This window comes from Aptenodytes forsteri, unplaced genomic scaffold, assembly GCF_000699145.1.
Source record: "Aptenodytes forsteri isolate BGI_AS27 unplaced genomic scaffold, ASM69914v1 Scaffold257, whole genome shotgun sequence".
NCBI classification, from domain to species: Eukaryota; Metazoa; Chordata; class Aves; order Sphenisciformes; family Spheniscidae; genus Aptenodytes; species Aptenodytes forsteri.
In genome coordinates, this window is record NW_008795194.1 from 10,229,260 (window position 1) to 10,251,682 (window position 22,423).

Below are 22,423 nucleotides of genomic sequence, written 5' to 3' on the forward strand. Positions count from 1 at the left end.
TACACCTTTTATGCCTTTATCATACCAAGTAATGACATCCTGGTCACACAAACCTTGTTCTAAATTGCACAGCTTTTGAAAGCACTCTCATCTGGGTTTGGGGGGAGTGGGGGCACTCGCTCACCAAGGAGGGGAGCTGTGTGAGCAGCCCATCTTCAAGAATTGCAAAGGTCTGTATCTTCTTCCTAATGTGAAATGTTACAGAGATGCTCATATTCCTGAAAATAAAGTTCCATTACGTGTCTTACCTCGGGCATTTGGATTTGAAAATGTCAGCTTTACTTTACCAAGCTGGCATTCCAAGTTTTCAAGTCACAAATGAATTTCTCTCATGTGCATCATAAATCTCCAGGGTTTTATGGTCTTTTCTCAGAACTTCTATGATCTGGGGGTTTTATGCTATGACCCTTCTGATTTGAAATATCTACAAATCACAAATTAAGATGTGAGGGGGACTGTAAAATTGATGGTAAATCTGCCTGTCTGAGATGAGTGAACAACATAGGACCCACGGGAAATAAAGACATCACATTGGGAATATTTTTTTCCCTTGGGGAGAATCTTGGGTACCAGAGAAATTAGCTCTGCATAATTGTTTCCTTCAGGGACCCTGATAAGTGTCTTTTCTCAATACTTATGCTCACTAGGTATCCAATAAACAAGAGATGTAGTATATTTGGGTTTTAAAAGTTCATAAAACTTTCACAGAAGAAATTTAAAGCCACAAGGATTGTTAAATTGGGGCCAGATTTACTCCCTTGAACATGATTGCAAACCTCTTGCTTGCCTCAGCAGGAGAGAGGTTATTTCCATATTAAGCAATCAAGTACTCTTTTAATCAAGGTATCTTAAAATGGTAATTACTCAATCTTAATTATTTGTCAGCAACACATAATTTTTGTTGATATTATAATAATGTTTATTAGCACCATTAATAACCGAGCTATTTTGCTCTCTTCAGTACAGTTCTAACAGCGAAGTCCACGGGCATTTTGAGTAAATTAGTATTTTAGGAGCATGTTCTGCCTGCATTCCTCATGATTCCTCACAGACTCTGAAGGTATAGCAAAAAAACAGAGTTAAACTTCATGTTAAACTAGTGGACCTGTAGAGCACTGTATGACATTACATGGTTCATCCCGCGCTGTGATAACCTTTATATTCTAGTACTCCATAGCTTGTAAACATCTGTGGACACAGGCGTTTAGCATGCGTTAACGAATCTTGTGTCTTTACAGCGTTTATTCAGGACACCAGTCTATTTTGATTCCTCCCTCAGAACTGGAGACCAATCCTGCTCTGTGGCTTCTTGCCGTGAGTCAGTACAAAGTGAGAGACACTTTTTGTTCCTATTCAGTCATGGAGCTTTGTACTAAGGGACTCGGTTCACAAACAGAGTCGCTGAAAGTGAGTAATTCTGTCGTCCTGCACAACCTTCCGTCTGCACGGTGGTGTTTGAGAGCCTTGCCTGCCATGAACGGCTGTGCTAAATGTCTGCAGCGAGGAGAAAATCATCAGAGGGCAAGGGCAGCTTCCACAGAACACGTGTCATTCCTTGCCAAAGGCTATATATAAATATCAGTCATTCTTTTTCAGATCACAAGGCTTTTAAACATCAAGGAAAGGCTTTTATTTACCTAAGCTTTCTGATCTGTATTGCAGCCTATGTTGATAGGCAAGTGTTGGAAAACAGAGGTGTAAACGTCCAAGAGGCCCAAGGAGTGTTGTATATTATGTTTTATGAATTCCCTGATTATATGAAGTACTCGTTTGGTTTTGGCTCCTGTAGTTAAATAATCACATACTTAAAAGTATCATATTGTTTTAACTGGATTGTCCTCATGGTATGGGGGGGAGTGGGGGGAGAGGTGTATCTTCTTTTTTTTTCCCCCAGAATTAAAAGCCAGGTAGCCAGTTACATTTCTGAAATCATCTAGAATTTCCAGTATGCTACTGAAATAAATTAGATCTTGGGATACTGATATTTATGATTGTCTCCAGCCTTTACCATCCTCGCTTAATAATTTCCTAATCAGTTTTTTCAAGGCTAGACACTACTTCCTGTTTGCCATTATTTACTCTCTTTCTGAATTAATATTGGGAAATAGCATTCCCTCCCTTCAGAATTAGCATACCCATCTCTTCCTATGTGCTAATGTTGAGATGACAAGCAAGTATGTCTGCTCTTCTACAGCTATTAGACTGTCATCTGGCCATCCGGCCTCCAGGAAAGACAGAAATTATACTGGCACCTTAGCCTTTATTCTGCTATTCCTCTTGAATCATAATACCTACATAATACACTTAAGTACTACTAACTGGTTTTCATTAAATCTGCCCATTTGTGGCCTTTGTTACATTTTAACTTCTTTTTAGGCAAGGGGACTGGACCTTTCACGTGTACGGACATGTGTAGTAGTGGCTGAAGAACGACCTCGGATAGCTCTTACTCAGTCATTTTCAAAATTATTTAAAGACCTTGGTCTCCATCCACGGGCTGTCAGCACATCACTTGGCTGTAGAGTTAACCTGGCAATATGTTTACAGGTAAGATTTTTCAATCCTTAAGCTCAAAGTTGTTTTAAGAAAACGGTTTTCAGTAAGAAGCATTCTTTGTATTTCCTTTGGCTGCTTGGTTGTAAACATCTTAAGAAAATGCATGTGGTACTTAATGTTCTTGCATATACAGGTAGTAGATTTATGTTACTTTGTCAACTATTCATCCCTCTCGTTGCAATCATAGCATTTATTCTGCCCATGAATAGAGTAATTCAGAAAAGCGCATGGTAGTGACAGAATGTACTCCAAAAACAGTATTTAGTCATGTAATGTAAAATCCAGTTTCCTAGTGCTTACTTTAGTATGTTACAAAATGGATTCCTTCTGTTTATAAAATAGAATCGTAGAATCATTGAGGTTGGAAAAGACCTCTAAGATCATCGAGCCCAACCGTCAAATAATTCCAACCATTACTTAATTAACTAGATAGATATTTCCTGCGCACAGTTCATTGCTTACAATGAAAAATTATTTTGCTACATCTCTTTCATTCTGTTTTGATCCACTAATCAGAAGAAAGTACCCAGGGATAATACAGGATTTAACTTGCATTCTCCAGGAATCTTTACTGAGTTGTGATTTTAAGGACAGATGGAACACTGTAGCTATCTGGTCTGAATTTCTGAATAGCCTCTAGGTTTTCACCCAATGATAACTACACCAAGCAAATAGTTTTAGGCTGATCTAGAGTATATTATTTTATCTTTCAGGACTTCGAGTGATGAAAGTTAACTTGCCTTTTTATAAGGTGTTCAATTTTTAATTAATTTTGCCTTATTTCTAGTTTAAATTTATCTGGCATTAGATTCAGCCATTTTTTATTTTATTACATTTTTCTAATCTAGAATAAAGAATCTCATTTCTGTCATGACTCTAATACACATCTTAGTCTTTGATAAACAGATAAAGAAGCTTAAGTCATGCTTTCCTGATCTGTGTCTCATTTTTATGACTCCTGATCTCTTTCTGTCCTTCCAAATCTGGTATCAGAACTTCACATATTATTCCTGTAATAATGCCACAGGTGTCCTACTCAGATGTAATATGATTTCTGACTTAATAATCTTTTTAAATAATACAAAAATCATCTTTTGCATTGGCAGCTGCATTGGCTGGGAAGTTCCATATCCATTTGGTCACCTACTATGTCTCTAACCTCTTCAAAGTCACTGTCTCCCCAGCATAACTTGCCTGTACTCTATATGGTGCATCCCACATTTCAAATCTGGCAGTTACCCCTAGTTTACATTGAAGGATTTCTTATGCATGTAACATGCATAATTGCTCAGGTGTGGAAGCCATAACAGATCTTCTCAGTGACACTATAAATAAGGCATTTGCTATTTTTTTCCTGACTGTAAATGTAAAGATTTTTTTTATTTTATCCAAAAAATGTGACAAATACAGGTGATGGGTTCAGCACAGACCAGTATGTCTGCGTGTTATGCCTGCATTAGCCTCTTGCCCTTTTCAACATCACTAAGGAATCCTGGCTTTCATCAGACCTTGGCTAAAAGTGACCTTGTAGTTCAGCATGTTACCAGAATACAAATACAGGAGGTACGCCACATCTCCAGTACTGCTTGCTTTCTCTCTGACTGCCAGCAGAGTATCCCTTCAGCCCAGGGTGACTTTAATTATTATTATCATCAAACATATGACAAGGCAAAGCTGAGCAGGGTTAAAAGTCATTCTGTGTCCCAGAGGTAGAGTTGTTTAGTTTGGCATTCTGTAATTGCTGCCATAAATATTCTTCAGGAATAAAAGTTTAAGAAAATCTCCTGTGGTCTCAAAAGCAGCGCTTGAATCCTTCAAAACAGTTTTACCCTAATAAAACTTAATAGTCTTGAGAGAAAAATGTATCGAGTAGGTTAGAAACATCTATGAACTCATGCAGCATCTTCCCCCATATTTCTGTCATGGATATGATACAAAAAGTACTGACTGAAGTTTTGAAATCTCTTCTACTGAATGTTTCTTTGCAAGAATACAGGCCTCTTCATTTCTTTCTCCATATCTAGAGTCCTGGGTGATGACAGGGCAGAGAGGACAACTCGGAAAACATCTAGGAAATCTTTAGTCACTCCCACCCGAGGCAGCACAATTTGGACGGTACCAGTTTAGGCCGGTTAGCAGGTGCAGGTTGGTGTGCTTTCCCAGTCAGCAACCCAAGCAAGGTTAAACACTTGGCTGGGAGGGGCACAGCAGGCAGCAAGGACACTGGCAGCTTTCCCTCGAGTAGAAAGGGAAAACAGAGGAGAAAGAGATGAGCTGGCTACCTGGTATCAATAATTTTCTGATTTGCTTCTGTATCTTTAGCCATCTTGAAGTGCCCATGGGGTGTCTTTTACAGATGAGGGGAAGGAGGGAAGTGATGGCACACCTTCATGGCCGATAGATGAGGATGGGGCCCATCAGCTCCCCCCTGCAGCTGTAGTGGAGCTACTCCTGAAAAATAACTGAACTTCCTTGGCTTCTGGTCCATGGAGGGACCAGACATGAAAGAAGCTGTAGATAACAAGGACAGATTAGCTGCGGAAGTTTGCTTGCCACTAATGAAAATCTCCATTTCAGGCTTGCAGTGATCTCTGGACTGTTCGTGGTGGCTGTTTCACTTACGAGAGAAGTCTTTTGTTCAGGACAAATAATAAAACCAGGGAATGACGCTGAGCAGCAGTAAGCCAGGTCCAATGCCCAAATATGCCTCGTTGGAAGTAATATTGTACTGGGTCTGCCTGGGATGGAGTTAACTTTTTTCATAGCAGCCCGTATGGAGCTGCGTTTTGGATTTGTGACTGAAGCAGTGTTGATAGCACACCAGTGGTTTAGCTATTGCTGAACAGTTTTTGCACAGCATCAAGGCTTTCCCCGTTTCTCACTCTGCCCATCGCACCATGACCCCACTGCCCCCAGCAAGTAGGCTGGGGAGAGCAAGAGGCTGGGAGGGAACACAGCTGGGACAGCTGACCCCAGCTGACCTGGGATATCCCATACCATATGATGTCATGCTCAGCATTAAAAAAAGGGAGGTTGGTCTTCCAAAGTAGCCATTACTCAGAGACTGGCTGGGCATCGTTCTGCTTATGGGAGGTGGTCAGTGATTGCTTTTGCATCACTTGGGGTTTTTTTCTCTTTCCTTCACTTATTAAACTGTCTTCATCTCGACCCACTGTTTTTCTTGCTTTTGCTTTTCCTATTCTCTGCCCTGTCCCACCAGAAAAAAAGGGAGGTTGGTCTTCCAAAGTAGCCATTACTCAGAGACTGGCTGGGCATCGTTCTGCTTATGGGAGGTGGTCAGTGATTGCTTTTGCATCACTTGGGGTTTTTTTCTCTTTCCTTCACTTATTAAACTGTCTTCATCTCGACCCACTGTTTTTCTTGCTTTTGCTTTTCCTATTCTCTGCCCTGTCCCACCAGGAGGGGAGTGAGCGAGCGGCTGAGTGGGTGCTTAGCTGCTGTCTGGGTCAACCCACTACAAACGTGCAGGAAAGCTGAATACACTCAGAGAAACTGGAAGTCCTAATCAGCATGGAGTTAGGCTGGATTTTTGCTTGACTACATATATCTGCCTTTTGATTGTGTTAACTCCTTAGCTGGAGTTTACTTCATAGATGGTTCTTTACAGAAATTCTTGAAAGAGTGATTGAATCAAACTGTAAAAGTGGAAAACTCCCTAAAGGAATATTATTAATGATACTGACTATGAATTTAAGAACAGCACAGAATGAGAGCCTTGAGTGAGGTGATTAACAGCCTGGCTGATCTTACAGCTTAGTGTGAGGCTTCATTGAGTTCTACTAAGATGTTGCATCTCAGTCCATAGGACAAATGAAAAGCCATACACTGTCTAGTGTGGAATGAAGAAAAGCCATTTCAGAACAGGCTATATTTAGTAATGTTACCATTCCAAGTGGAATGGTTTTTGAAGCATTTACGCCGAGGATAGTTTGGCAAGTTTTAAAGGGGTTTGAAAAATTACTAAAGATGTTACTTACAAGCATCACTGCAAAACATGTCATTTTGATAGAGAATATAAAGATACAGGATTGCATCCTTTGAAGCATCTGGTAATAGACACTGCCAAAGACTAGATACTGAATTAGACTGAATGCTCTTTCCAAACTCTCTGGAAGTTTATGGCTAGTGATATTCCGGAATAGCTTGTGGACTATTCTGTTTTCTGGGCTGAGGAACAGAATGAATTTTAATCCTTGGTCAACAATGTTTCTGAAATTAGCATTGTCTCCAATATGTTCCGGAAATGGGTCATGATTTCTGGATTCTTCATACTGCATAAAAATACTTCTAAAGATGTTTGAGTCAATAGCATCTGCCTTTGCTTTTTTCCTTCCAAGTTGTGTCATCCATGAGATCAGCTTGTGGTTCCTGGAACAACATCTTTCACAGGGATAACTGTGATCCAACCTATTCTACAGTCTTTCTAAAATATGTACCTGCTAATCACCTTTCTAAACATATCTCAATATTCAGCTATTGACCCTTACCAGCAAAAATCCTATCCAGGCTTTCTTCTCTATGGGCTGCCTCTAACACAGCTTGGATGTGATCTTTCATACCTTCTTCACTCCATTTCCAGTTTTTTGGACAAATTTAAGACTCAAGTGTTTCAAGGGGAAGGTACCCCAATTTTTCCAAAAAGCTTTTACTGTTGTTGCCGCCTCCAAAAAGAAGGGGGGGGGGGTGTATGTACATGTATGTGTGTGTCTATGTCTGTGTGTATAAAAACATCAAGATTACTTTAAAAAGGAAATCATTGTGATAATCCCTTTGGTACAAAAGAGCCTTAGTCTACCAAATGAATCTTAATTTCAGGATTAGGATCACTGACAGGCTAATCCATTGTCATTTGTATTCATTTCCTCTCAAATATAGAGCAAATTTACTATGTTTCTTTCGATGTAATCATTTTGGACTAGATTTTTAGAGGTATGCTTTTGAAAATCAGTAATTCTCTCCATCTTTAGGCACTTAAATACCATTAATATCTGACCTTTTATGGCTGTATAGGCACAGATAATGGTCCAAGGATTTCTGAGATGAAAAGATTGTATCCAGCATATTTTAATTCTCATTAACTAGCATCACAGCATGAGAGAGAGAGAGAGAAAAATAGATAAGAAAAGTAGCCTGTTTCTTACAACAGCACAGATGGTTCTCTAGGATTTTAGCTAATTTCCATTTAAAACCTTGAAATAAATATTTTCATTTTATTCAACCTGCTACTCAATTTCAGTTGAGGAAAAACTTCTAGAAGTTGTTCATTTTCCTTAGTTAACCCTGAAAATGTACTAACGAATCTGCACAAGCTAGGGCAGGAGAGCAGGATTCACCTTGGTTTTTTACGTCACCTTTAAGTTAGATGGCAAGGTTAAGTGAGTTATCTAAGATCCATCTATAGTCAGTAGAACCAAAGAACTACTTCCAGAGAGAGCTTCATTCAGCCTATGTCAGCAGCCTATCTTGGGATGGGATCCATCACCATCAGGAGATACTTCCTACCTTATACTGCACACTTTCTTCTTTGATGGCTGAAGTTATATGAAGTGAATCCTTCCTTCACCATCTAGCAAAGGGAACTTTGTTAGTCAATTTAGGGCTTAAAGCTAACGTTTCTTTTTACTTAGTGATAGATCACACTTTTTGAGGATCTTCCATATCAAAAGTAATAAGGAATAGCTCTGCGAAGAGTGCAACAGGAGATCATGCACTTTATCAGAGGTATGATTCACACTTAGCAATGTAGTACAGCTCTGGGTGAGTTCCCTCAGATTCTGTGTCTTCCCACCTTTACTATGAGTCATGCCATAAAGTTCTTTTCACAGCTCCAGCTGCTGTGCTTGCGTTTATGAGATTGTTAAGTGTACATCAAAAATTTCATTTCTGAGCATCACTGGAGCAGAAGTAGACTCAGAGTAAACATTGAGGCCACATCCTTAGATAGCAAAACAAAACAAAACCCAAAACAACAGTTATTTTTAAATTCTTAGGACTTCTGATTTCCTAGTTCCTGGTTTTTAACTCTGGGGAGGGAAGCAGGGGAGGGCATGCAGCTTGGCCTTTGACTTCAGTGGAAATTAGGTACAGGCTGAGTGCTGGCACATGGTCATCCCTACTGCTGACTTGTTGAGGAGTCCTCTGTGCAGTTTTGACCTGCAGTGTTTTCCCAGAGAATAAAAGCCTGGCATGTTGCAGAGGTTTGCATGGACCAGGGATGGTTCACTGGTGACAGCCTATGCACGGGCAGGAGATTTATTTAGTCCAAGGGATGTGACTTATGATGTACCCGTTTTCAGACACAAAATGATGTTTGGCCCATTTTATTTCCTTGAACACTACCTAGCATGTCCTTAGTAAGTATCAGATACAACAGAAGTCATGTTGGTTTTTTCCTGTTACCAGCATTACAGCTGCTCTCTGTCTCTGTCTCGCAAAATGAATGTGCATGGATAAATTGAGTCAGTCACTCTGGTCTTGGCTAAGATTCTGCTTCTTTTGAAACACTGTCAGAGTATCTCAGCTGCAGCTGGCTGCAGAAGGACAATGCTGAGACTTCAACTGATGTTTCTCAAGCCCTTCCTTAGTTAATAGCCGTATGAGGCTCTGGTACTCTCAAAGTCCTCTCTGGACCTGCAGTATAGTCACGAACAATGAATTATGTAACTGATGGATTTCAGCAATTCTCCTGCTTTCTTGCAGTTACACTGCAGTGTTCAACCTGGATTATTAGTAATATTTCTATTTTGGGGCAGCAATGTAATGAGGAGATCCATCCTATTTTTTTAAATGCTTCATCTTCCCCCGCATCCAAAATAAACCTATATTAAGATGCTGCTGTGGCAGCTTCCTGTAGTCTTTAACTTTGCTGGAATTCAGAAGGGATGTGGGATGCCAGTGCTCTAAGAGCTGTTTATTTTCACAAGTTGTACTGCAAGTCCCACTGCAGCCATCTGGTGTTAGATGCTCCACGTGACAGTAGTGGCTTAGGACTAGTCACCACTGTGTTTTGTGTCTTTGCTGTGTTATCGATCGTGGTGGAGTTTTTATCAGCTTTTAATTTTCCTGTTCTTTATATGTATTACGCTATCATAGCAAATAGACTAAGAATGAAGAATTGTTGAACTATGGAGTTACTCCATTTAGTTATGGTCTTCTAATAATTAGGTTGTACATGAAGCCTTGATTTTATTTCACTTTAGGAGCAGGTTAATCTGTATGAAACAAGGTGTAAGTATCTTTCTCCATTGCATACTTTTTTTTTTTGTCCCAAAAAGAGAGCTTACTTCTGATTTCCAGAGGACATCACTTACAAACTTCTTTTAATAGTGAAATGGCAGACCTGGAACCCCTGTCTCAATGGTTGTGCATTAAAATAGCACGCCCATAATGTTTACTGACTTCTTCACCAAAACCAACAAAAAAAATCAGTATGCTAGACACATGGTTTCCACTAACAACATTGTCTATAGTGTCCTAAAACCATTTAAGTCTGTTTGTCCAAGGTTAGCAGTCTACAGCTGTCTCTTCTGTTGCTCTACTAAAATGTTGACACCTCATTTTTTACTTTTTTTAACCTTTAATGGTGTAATGGTTAATTTGTAAGATTCCTGTATTTGACATTGTTTTTCTTTTTATTTTACTCCCTGCTTTTTGCATTCTCCTCTTTTTTTTTTCTCCCACCCTTCATTCCCATTTTTTTATTATTATTTTTGTCTTGTGTTACCTTCTTTCCTTCTCTCCCTCATCCCTGCTATTCCTGCTGCTATAGCCTCACAGGCTGGGGAAGCTGGCCGAGCAGGTAGGGGACGTTCATGTTCCCTCAATACCCACCTATCAGCTTCCAACAGTGGGACAGACTAGAAATTGAGTCTGGAGATTTGGGGATTTTCAGATCCTTCTATGAAATTATAAACAAGTCCAGTATAGCTTTATCTGGATGCAGGTTTCATCAAATATTAGCTGTCTCTTGTAACTATTTCATTCACACTGAAAATAACAAATACCATAGTGATTTTCTTTGATTTTCAAACTTGACTGTTTCCATTATTTTATAAATCGATTCAGGTTTAGTTCTGTTTTTAAAGATAACCAATTTTTCCTTGGTTTTGTTTTTTTTTAACATTGCATATATTTCAAATAAGTTCTCCACTCGGCACTAGTCTGTTACACTGCTGAGTTTACTAGTAGACTGAAAATTGTGTCGTTAATAGCTAGAGAGGATATTGTATCTTGTATTGTGTATAACAAGCTAAAGAGGCTAACATGCATGTGCAGCTCTGTTACTCTTTTTCTCCTCTGGTGGTGGGTCACTATCAGTATCTGTACAGTAAGTATCAATTGGTAGTGGTAACTCTTTCCCCCTTTAGATACAAAAATTATCTATTTGTGGAACTCCCTTGCAATTTTTAGTGCTCAACAAATTGTAGAAGTACCAGCCAGCATTGTAGAAATGCAAAATTTAGCCCTAGACATTCCTAGTGTGAAGAATTATACTCTATAATATATCCCAAGCGGGACAGAAATCATTGGGAGTTGATGCTGTCTGCTGTTTTAAGTAGTAAACACCTAAATAACTGATAAAGGAGTTCCTGCACCTGTAGTTTGCCAGGGTTAGGTGAATTTATCTGCGGGGGAAAAAAAACCTCCAGAGTTCCAGTGTTCCAAAATGAAGTTGTGCTTTTCTTTTAGCTTTCTGCTTAGCAGTGATGTGAGGTATGCAGCAGAGAAAAGAGCCCTAGACTAGAGCATTGACAATTCGCATGATGTTCAGTGGTGATGAGTTTGAAGTTTCGGATCAGGGAAGATCATAGCAGGTTACAAAACTGCAGCAAAGCTGTGGGTGGAAGGGCCTAAAAGACTGTAGCATCTCTGTATGAAAGGAAACTAAAATTAGTCTACTGCTTTTCAAGTAACTAAATATTGTGACATAAAGCAAGGATTTAAATTATGCAGTGGAAGACTGAAAAGAAACAGAATAATTGCTTACAGACCTTCAGTCCACATTTGTTCATGTCATGCGTGCTACCTTTACTATCTTTAGCTTCAAGTATTTTCTCTGTTGCATGTGTGGAAGACTCTCAGTAAACCATGCTTCACATTCCTGACCATGTGCTTCTGCCATTAAACTGTGTCTCCTCAGCAATTTCCGCGTTTCTTTATATGGCAAAACGTGTTTAACATTTTTGTATGTATCCATGTGCTGATTACTTGGCCTTTTATAGCAAATAAAACCTATGTTGACATGTGTTGGGTTAAGTAGTATGGCCGCTTGATGTTTTTCTGAACCCCAAGGTAACAAGTACCTGACGGTAGGTATGTTTTCCAGTGCTCTTTCTGATTCTGTAAAGCTGAGCTTTGTTTGATGAATAGCTTAAATATAACTTGTCATTTGATTAGCATAATTAGCAGTGAAATGACCATTCGGTTATTTGGGGGTAAAACTCTTTTCTCCTCCCAGCCTTCAGGTTCTGATTAGCTGATGTTGTTGTTTACAGGGAACATCTGGACCAGATCCCACCACAGTGTATGTTGATATGAGGGCACTGAGGCACGACAGGTCGGAACCACCTTTTTCTTTTTCTCTACACACAATTAACAGAGTTTCTAGAAAGAGAGCTACTTCAGCACACCTCCCAGTCCCTGAAAACCTTTGTTATCCTCATAAATAATTTGTGCTAACTCCTACCAGCAAGCAGACATTGACATTTTTATTAGTTGGTTAATTAAATTTACCATTGATAAAACTGAAGCATCTGACATAGCCATTGCAAAGACTAGCAAAATTCCCTGCTTTTATTGCGTTCAGGGTTTCATGACACTTGTTTCAAGTGGTGCAGCCTAGCTGGTCCCTAAGAAATGGAGTTCCGTTGAGCCTCTTAGCTTCACGGAAACATTTCTCCTGGGTTGGCGACTGTGGGGAGACCATGGGAGGATTTTGCTGTAATTCTTAACGCTGCAGGACTATGAGGGAATGGATTATTGACTTTAGTCTTTGTGAGCAACCACATTCTGTAACTGTGGGCATTTTCTAGTTCTGTCTGTAATGTTAAATACATATACAAAAAGTGAGAACTATAATTTACCACTAGTGGTATTAAGATGTCTGAAATCTTCTAGTTGGAGGGAAACTTGTAACTTTATGTGTAATTTTAGAAAATACCCATGCACATATATTTCAGTTTTCCAATACTCTGGTCAAAAGGCTAGCAGGTAGTCTCTTTACAAAATTTTAACAAAACAAAAAGTTTTCTATTAACTCTGGAAAAAATTAACATTTAACTGACAGTGTACACCAGCCCTGGTACCTTAAAAAAATCATTATCTAAATAGGGCTTTTTTTAAATTCTTTTTCTTTCATCCTTCTTAAAAGCTTAGCAGAGAATGTGTTCCCCATAGGTGAATACCAACTTTGGCTATGTAAAAGTGACCAGCTCAGCTTGCAGGGTGCAGACTTCACGGCACTGCAGGCCCAAATTATCCTCTGGATAGTAAAGTCAGATACACGTATAGATATTTTCTTGTAGCGCATGGAGTTTGGCAGGTGGAAGAAAGGAACTGCAACATACTTGACTCTCTCACCATTTCTTTATTCCTTTTGCACACAATGTTACCAACAATATTGCTCATATTTGATCCATCCTTTGGGATACTATTGTCTGCATGACTAAGGCATAGAAAACTTGGTCTTCCTGGCCCAGCAACTGCGGTACTATGTAGACACAGTCCATGTTTATACTCAACCCAGCAAAAAAAAGGCCTTTTTTTTAAAAAGGTGTTATCGTTATGTGAGCTTACTGTTTCTGCATTGCACTTTTGAAAGGAGATTTACTTGAGAAGTTGAATGATTTATGTTGTAAAAAAGAAATGAGAAGTGGAGCATTTCTTTACCTAAGAGCAGAGCAAACACTGTGACCACAACAGATCTCATCCACCCTAAAGTGGTCTCCCAGGCTCCTTCTGCGGTCACTGGAAAGGCACGCACACCACCAGTGTATCGCAGCTATCTCAGACATGCACCAACATGGGATGAATTGACCTTTAAGGTACCTTTCTTTCTGTATTGATGAGGAAGGAAGCTTGCATGACTAACTTTGGAAATCAAATGTTTATTTTTTAGTAGACGCAGTAAGCTGAGACTTATTTACACATAGTGTTTGCTCTAATCTCAGAGCTCTGAAATGGTTGAAGTTAGCTTGAACACAATATAGATAGATACGTGTAAGCATCATTCAAGTGCAGGAGAAAGAGCTAATCAATCGTTAAAAATAAAGTTGTAGCTATAGAGGGGAAAGAAAAAAGCAAATGTAGATTAATTCCTTATTTGGAATTATTTTTTCTGAGAGGAGAAAGAAACTTATAGAATATTCATTGGAAGGGAAGTATATAGAAACAAATATCTATAGAAGGAGAACATAACATTCACAGTTAGTTAATAAAAATTATAAATAATAAAAACAAATTTGTATATATTTATATAGAGGAAATAAGATTTACTGTTCATAAAAGCTGCATAAACCATGGATGTACTATTTCCCTGCCCTAGCATGTCATTGAGAAGTAGGCATCGTTATCGAGATCAGACTTTGCAGTGTATTAATTTATATTTAGTGACTAGTTCTACAGAACATGAAAGATGATCTTTAGAGTTGGCTTCTCAGATTGTGGTAATGTAGATTTTACTTTGATGGATTAAAGCTGTGCCTCATTTATTCAATCCTGTGGAATTTAGAATGATATTCATGGGTCATAAATTAGGGGAGAAAACAACTTTATTTGACATAGTTTCTTCACACTTGCTGTTTCTAACCATTTTAATGGAACTGAATGTCACTATTGCTTAACAGTAACTGAAAGATTACTGTACATAGCTGTGAGACTGTACAGTAACAACCCACCAAGTCTTTGCAGGTCAGCCAGTCCCCCAACAATATGAAAAATTTACACTGTACACTTAATGTGAGAAAATTTTCTTCATATTTTATATTTTAGAAGATATTTTCCAGAATTTGAAAAAGACTTTTTTGAACATCTTTTTTTTTTTCTTGGATGTTAACACTTTCTAGTTGCTGCAAAAAGCAGCTGTAGTTCATCTCTTTGAGATTATTCAAATCCTATTCACATCTGTAAAAATAAATAATCAGTTTGAATACAACTGTTTCAAGCTCATCCAGAAATTATGTGTTTGCACACCTCACGGCTTATGAAAATGTCATTGTTTGATAGGAGTTTAGATCAAAATACCTGTGCTATGTAGAATTTGGGTAGAGATCTAGGGGTGCTTGGTTGACCAAACTAGACATTTCCTCCCAGCTCTCACTGGATTTGGATGGTTTGCTTCTTAGGTCAGTTTGGAGGTTCTCAAACACCTTTCTGTGTGTGCCTCTGTGTGGTTTTGAGCCACCAGCTCACTGGTTTAGCTGCTGGGACTCTGCAACTCTCTGCCAGCTGAGGGAAATGGCTGGGAGTGGGCTTACCTAGAGGTTCAGGAAACTTGTGCCAAGGGGTGCAACCACTCGGTCAGTGGCTGGCATCAGTTATGATACTGCAAAAAGGCTTGATTGCCTAGCTGTGAGCATCTAGTGCAGGTTTAGATGCTACAGCTACTCCAGCAGGGTCTCCCATAGCGCTTGCATTTATTTGCTAGCACTAATGAGATGTCCCAGGCACCCTGTGCTATCTCAAACGGCATTAGACACCTCTTTTTGGAAACTGAGTAATATCCTAATAGCAAGAGTATACAGCGCTGGCTTGCTCTTGGTGACAATACATCAGTATTGTTGTACTCTGCATCTCATTGATTTTCTAAAAATCAGAGAGTCCTCAGGTTGGCCATGAAAGAGTGAGCAAAGACAGGCAAGTCCCACCTGGGCTGTTAATAAAAACTAGGAGAAGGCTCCTGAGTTAGCACCAAGTGGCTGATATGCCCCTGCACTGCAGTGCAATGCAGTTTAGAGAGGATAACTCAGATCCAAAAGGCAAAATAGGTGGATTAATGCTTCACCACACATGAGCTGGCCTCGCAGCAGGCTGCGCTGGCACGGCACGGCTGGTGCCAGTTGCTGACTCACTGTGCAACTCAGGTCATGTAAATGTGCCCGCGTGCATTTGCAGGGAGGGCAGGTGCAACAAAACTCCAGGCGTGAGCACCCTGTCGGGTCGTTGGCTGCATTTCTCTGCTGCTGCCTCTGCGAAAACAACTTTATCACACACACCCTCCAAAAAAAGAAAAAGAAATAGAATAAATACATTCATATTCTTGTCCCGCTGTCTAAACTGCTGGTTTTCAGGTCACTCCATTGTCATTTTAGACCAGTCATATTCTCCTCAGAGAACTTTTCAGGTGGTTAAGCATGAGATACCTAAATATGCTAAAAGCTGAGAAGTGCTTGGAATATAACAAAGAGAGACCCTTTTCTCATCATACAAAACACCATATACTTGAAAGATGTTGGCTTTTATAATACTTACATGCTTTTGTAGCAGTAAAGATGTAAATTTAAAGCCCAAGCATCCCTTTTACCCAGGATGTTCTAAAACAATATGTACATGTGTTTATAAAATTAAAAACTTCCAACAAAGAAATACATCTCTGACATTAGCATAAAAATTTCACAACTTCCTCATCCTTAACAGCAGGTTAGTTCTTGGTAGAAAAATTATTTATTGGCAAAATGAGCCACTTCATCAAACTAAGAATAGACCTCGTATATTCCAAAATAAATCTTCCTTTCACATAGACAGGGCAAAAATATTTTTTAAGTGTTCTTCAGAAGGTCAGGCTGGATTTTCAAATGTTTCAATATATTTGAAATATTCTAAAACTTTTTTTTTTAGACTAATTCGAAACTGTTTTCAAAGTGTTACTGTTTTAACCTGCTAGTTTAAATTTTGAAATTACCTTAAATTTGAAATTAAGCTGGTATGAATAAGAAAATATGAAAAATTATGAAATATTTTGACTGTTTTGAATTTTTGCTCAAATTTTTAACATAAGAATTTTTTTTCTGCATTTCTGTGTCTTTCATATTTAAAATGTTGTATAGAGGATTTCCTCAGAAGTTTTAATTAGTGAGCTGAAGGGTCCATCTGGTGATGGCTGAGGGAGATCATTGATCTTCTCCTAAAGTTGAAACTTTCTGCAAATCCTGTAAAGATAAATCAGATGCAATCCCTTGCATCCTGATATTCTCTTCTATAGCAAAACCTTATCCATAAAGGAAAAAAGATTATGAAAATCACTGTCCTGCCCTAAGTGGGGCAAGAAAAGATCTACTTTGATATTGGAGTTTATTTTAAAAGGACAAAAACGTAAAAGGAAACAAATTCAGTGCAATCTATGTCCACCTCCAAAATGTGGTAAAAATGGTAAATGGTAAAAATGTCACCAGTCTTCTTGTTCTGGAGCAGGGGTAGTGACAACTTAGGAGCTTTGATGGAGTGGAGGCTTAGACTTCTAGGGGGAGAGGGCCACTAATCAAGTCACACATGTATTGATGAAGATTTTGATACCATTTTGCATACATTTGTAATAGACAGTTTCCCCTTATTTTGATTACAAATTGTATTTAAGCTGATTATTGAACTACATCCACATTTTGTACCAAACTGGGCAAGAATGAAGACTTTCAACCAGTGTTAGTAAACACTGTTCTCAATTTTATTTGATACCATCTCTAGTTTCAGATACGCAAGTGTCCTTACCCCTCATATCCTGTCTTTAAATTCCAGTATTCCCTTTGGTGAATAGGTGCATTAAATGATCATTTAAATTATTCAATTTCATCTAGTTAAGTCTGGGTTTTTTTCAGTAGGGTTAGAAAAATGGAGAATTTAATTTATTAAACCCTTTTGTGGTTTACTAGATTTTCTTTTGAGCTACATGTAATGGTGAGCTGCTTGGATAGTTTCTTGGTCACAGACATGGTGAGGCAGCTGGCACCGAAGAGGGAGCCAAATCCAGATGTAGGATATTGCCAAATATACTAGAAGCACCAAGATGTATTTGGGTTCAAGTTACTAATTTTTTAGGCTGCCTATCATTCAATGTGTGGTTTGTGGTATCCATAGTCTCGCATTGAAATACTCCCACTCCATCATTAGAACAACTATTTAAATCTGATTACCCTCTGCATTTATTAAACAAGCAGTTTGTGGAGCTGTACAAATAGGTGTCTTCTATTCTTATGTGGTCACTGACATCTTCTTGGAGTGATGCAAATTAGTGTATCTCTTAAAAAGAAGTGACCCTTGTATATACTTATGTCATTAGCAGACTTGATTTCTTAGGAAGTCATTTGTATGTTGTGCTAAATCTTATTTTTCGTTTTGGACTTCAGAGATCAGACTTCAGGACTATTCAGAGATCTCTGAACTTCCATCAGACTTGCTCAGACATTGTCTCCTTGACAAAGGTGATTTCAGAGGATGGAAATTCTGAATCTCATTCCCCAAGAAAATAAGGGAACACTTGTAGCATTTCAAAGATATGTGAAAATAGTTAGGATTTATTTTTGTAGATTGCTTATATGCTGAGCCCAGTCTCAAATGCAGGCTCTGTCAAAAGGAATCAGTTAAGGCTTTGGCTTCATTTTAATACATTCCAGCATTTCAGACTTCATGCAGGAAAAGAAAAATAGCCTTTTATTCTGGCTGTCAATTGTTTATCCTTCTCCTCCATATTTTACTGAAACTTTCATGTTGTGTGTACATTGTTTTGGGTAATACCAAGCAACAAAGCCACAGGAGCTTTTTTCCTAATTCTCAAACACTTCTACTCCATCTACCTTGAAAAATACTCTTATTATAGGGTTACCAGACAAAAGAACTACTTAGCTAAATTATTATCTGAGCTATAGCCACGGCAGTGCTCTGTAGCACAGTCACGGCATGGAGGATAACCATTTTATAGTCACGTAGTAGGGAAAAGAGACTGTGGAGGAGATACGTCAGAAGGAGACATGCTAATGGCAAGTGACAGTAAAATAGTTACCTTTTGTGAAACTTTAATTGATTAATCATACTTGAAAGCCATTTGCGAACGGTAGCAAAAGGGAAACTTTGAAGAGTGCTCCTTGACGCACTGGGGAGCAGTGCTTTTTCCAGCTTTTGTAATGGGTTACAGCGTACAGAGCCCAGTCACAGGTTACAGAAAATCCCAGTCCTCAATTATTCACTCAGTGTGGGGTCCAAAGGGGTAGTTAAAATCTATTATTGCCCCCTTTGACACCCAGCCACCTTTTCCCTTGCAGTGAGATTCAGTAGGTAAAGTGTGTAGAGTATTTTGAGGTTTGAAGTGCTATATACCTGCTGAACTGTTCAAAACATAGACCTCACAAGTCTTTGGTCTCAGAAAGCCACCAGTGCTTTATATGCAGTAAGCACATTTACAAATTGCATTGTCAAGTGCTACCTCCAGCAGTGCCATTCTGGTCATCCCGAGCTTCGAGGATCTTCTCATATGGGTGGTTCCAATTCCAAGTTTCACGTATCACCCATGCTTTCTTTTTTAGATTGTCTGTTGCTTTAGCTGTTTGGTTTTTTTTCTGTTATCACAGAAACAGGTTTTTCATGGAAAAACGAAGAGACTTTCATGCCTGTGAAGTCAGTAAAAGAGGTAACTCAGCTGAGAGGAGGAGGGATTGAGGTCTTTAAAATAAAACCTACGTCCCTCAAAGTTTTAAGTATGATAAGTAACGATGCAGTTTGATTTTGAGGAGTCTTTGTAGAAACATCTGGCTTTTAGGCATTTTGCCCATTAACTTGCAGAATCTCATTAGTGAGTTTAAGCTGTCTGTCATGGTACTGGCAAAACCCTCCTCGTTCTTCATGTTTTTGCTCAGGAGAAGATACAGCCTTGGCCTTTTAGCGGCATTGTGTTTTGTTTCTGCCATGCAAACACTGCTGTCTCAGAAATCCCCTTGGCACTGTTTCTGATCTATGGGAAACAAATCTCGCAGAAAGAAAAGTTAATTTGGAATGATAAGCATCATATCAACACTTCCAATTCTGACTCAGAGGAGAAGTCATGGTCTGTCTAGATCTCTCTTGCTGTTCCTGCCTGCATCAGGGGATGAACCAAGAGACTTGTTCAACCTCTGTGCGCTGGATAGTCAGTGATTAGGAATAAAGCTGATGACCTGGGAAACTGAAGAGGAGTAAATATTGTGTAAGGGATTGCGCTGTTTACATATGAGGATCCAGAGTTATAACAAAATTTGTAAATGTACCTATTTTAAGAGCTTTTAAAGATGCTTTGTGTTTCCAGGCATAAAGCAACTTTGGTTGTAGGGCAGGAGAAAGGGACAAACATCCAATAACTTTCGGATGGGAAGTCACTCCCTCTTGTCCCAGTCAGTCTGAGCTGTGAGACTAAACTAGGGGGATGGGAGACCTACAAAGCAATTTCTGTGCTTTCTAAGGCAAGATTACTAGCTCTTGAAGTATTTCCTCCCTTGAAACAAGTCTATTTCTTCCTTGATAACGTAATCTTCAAGGGATCAGAATATTATGATTTTAGTGGAACAGGACAATAAGAGTTGGGTCTAAATGTGGTTTTTGAAAGAGGATGTGGTTTAGCATACTTTAACTACAAATCAAGAAATTCCAGTTATTTCCCTGGGGGGCTTAGGGGAAAGACAATACTGTCATCTATACCAAGTAAGACGAAGACAAAGGAAAAACAAAAAGCCGTAGCTTTCCGGGAAAGTAGGTGTACTGCAGTTGTACGTTTGTGTAATTGTTTGCAAGTGCCATTTGCATGTGATTCTTGAAACATGAGTAAAAGAACTAGGTGGAAAATGGTTCCATTTTTGTTTGGTTTTACAAACCAGTTTTGAATTTCCCAATAATATTCCAGCTTATTAAAATACACCAACATTTTTATTCCTGAAGAATGTCTGATGCTGTTAAAAAAAAAAAAGGGATTTCCCATTTCAGAGTATACTGAGCTTCTTTGGTGTTACAGGTCCTTCTCTTTCAATCATGCTCCTTACAGAAGCTGCGAATTGATAAAGCAAGCTGGCCGCTGACAGTTTTGAGGAAGATTTATTAAAAATTCTTCCTTTTTTTTCCCTACAAGCCATACTTCTTTCTTTCTCTCTCCCAGAGTTTGCCATGAGTCTAACCATACAGTTACAGGACTGTCTTAAAAAAATGGAATTTTCATTCTTCCATTTTCTTTACAGATAAAATGTATTCTATATTTGATTTTTACAGATAGTGTATTCTGAAGCATAATTTGCTTTGTTTCCCTCATTTTGGTATATACTACGAATGGAGCACTAAACAGTGATTCTTTAAAAATGCCAAGAGTGATCGACATAGAGTACATTTACTGTTTCAGTAGTGGAGGAAAAAGTGCTGCTTTCCCATACTGCTACCTTAGAATGCATTTCACAATAGAGACATCTGCTTTGGAAGGAAAAATACTTAATGAATACATGTAAAATTTGGAGTGAGCCTTTGTAGCTTCTGCAGACCTAGCCACAGACTGTGGTGTGCTATAAGAAATGGAGCTTCCTAAGTGCTTTCCAGCCCTCTTTCCTTTCCCCTCTTCTCTTGCCAGCCTTTGCGGGAGGACAGGGCCTTTGCTGTCCCACACGCTGACAGGTGTTTGCGACAAATAATTCAGCAGAGGGTGCTGTGCTGGCGGTTACCCCTGGGAAATGGGCTTTGTCACCTTTGGGACCCACTCCAGCTTTGCTAGCCTCAGGCACTCGTTTGGCTCCTGTCATCAGTGGAGTCTCTGGCTGTAGGAACACTGAATGGTTAGGGTTGGGAAGGAGAGCTCTGAAAAACAGTAAAAGCATCCTATATTTATATAAGGATCCGTCACTAACTTGGTTAGAGATGTAGTATCTTCTTAAACGGCTCTCTTCAATAGCTCTTAATATGTTGCTTCAAGCCTCACGTACCCTTTTTAATATTGCCTATACTAGAAGTGTCTGTTTGCCAAAGATGAGCTTACTTATGTGAAGAGTCTTGTGAAGCTCAGCCAGGGTTCCCAATAAGTCTCCTGTGAGAAGGACAGTCCCTTTTCAGTGCCTTCAGGTGTACAAGGGACTGCTGCTTGTGGCACCACTGACCTCTTCTTCAGAGTGGTAATCTGCAGTTTTAATTCAACTGAAAAAATAGCTCCGTGTATTGAAGTTTTCCATGCACAGGAAATGTCCCTGGTGGTTGTTAAGGAGAGGGAACTTTCTGCAAGTTCTTCCCAAAAAATGCAGGGTGAGTCAGCTGGTGGTGTGAATTTTGAAGGTTGTAGCAAGATAAGGGGGCAAGTGAAAGAGAATGACCTGATTTCAGAAATTCCACCTTTCATTACATTGTGTGAATGTAGAATATGAATATTGCATTGGGGGAGCTGAAATTATTTCCATCATTTGTTAACAACAAATAAGCTAATTCAATTAGATAAAGATGTTTTCACATCCCAAGTTTGTTACAATGAAAGTTTTCCCTGTGTGTGGAGTCTCTTTTTCTCAGTTAGAACTGGGACGATAAAGGGTGACGAAGTAGAAAAAGCATATTGCATTAAACGGAATCATCAGATCACAATTGTGATTATGCAAAGCGCTGTAAAAACAATTAGTGATAAACATCATGTCCTGGGAGGTTTGTAATCAGAATAAAAAGATAACAGCTGAGAGCAGCATTATGCCTGGTTTTGCAAATACAAACCTGAAGCACAGAGAAAGGTGATTCTGTGCCTGATGGGGCACAGTAGGTGTGAGGTAGGGCCAGGAGGGAGACCAAATTCTCCAGAGTCCCAGTCCACTGCATTCACTTGAAACAGTTGTGTATTGTGCTTTACACAATGTGCAAAGTTAATTTAAACAAATTTAATGTA

The 22,423-nt window shown here is 39.1% G+C and overlaps 1 protein-coding gene across 1 annotated transcript in view; it reads left to right on the top strand.

Moving 5' to 3' along the window:
• The window catches only part of DIP2C (disco interacting protein 2 homolog C), a 166,119-nt gene that overhangs the window by 122,825 nt on the left and 20,871 nt on the right, over positions 1-22,423 (top strand). The window contains 4 exon segments of the mRNA XM_019471878.1: positions 1,239-1,407; positions 2,377-2,547; positions 10,346-10,375; positions 12,072-12,133. Of these exon segments, the coding sequence (XP_019327423.1) occupies positions 1,239-1,407; positions 2,377-2,547; positions 10,346-10,375; positions 12,072-12,133 (432 nt within the window).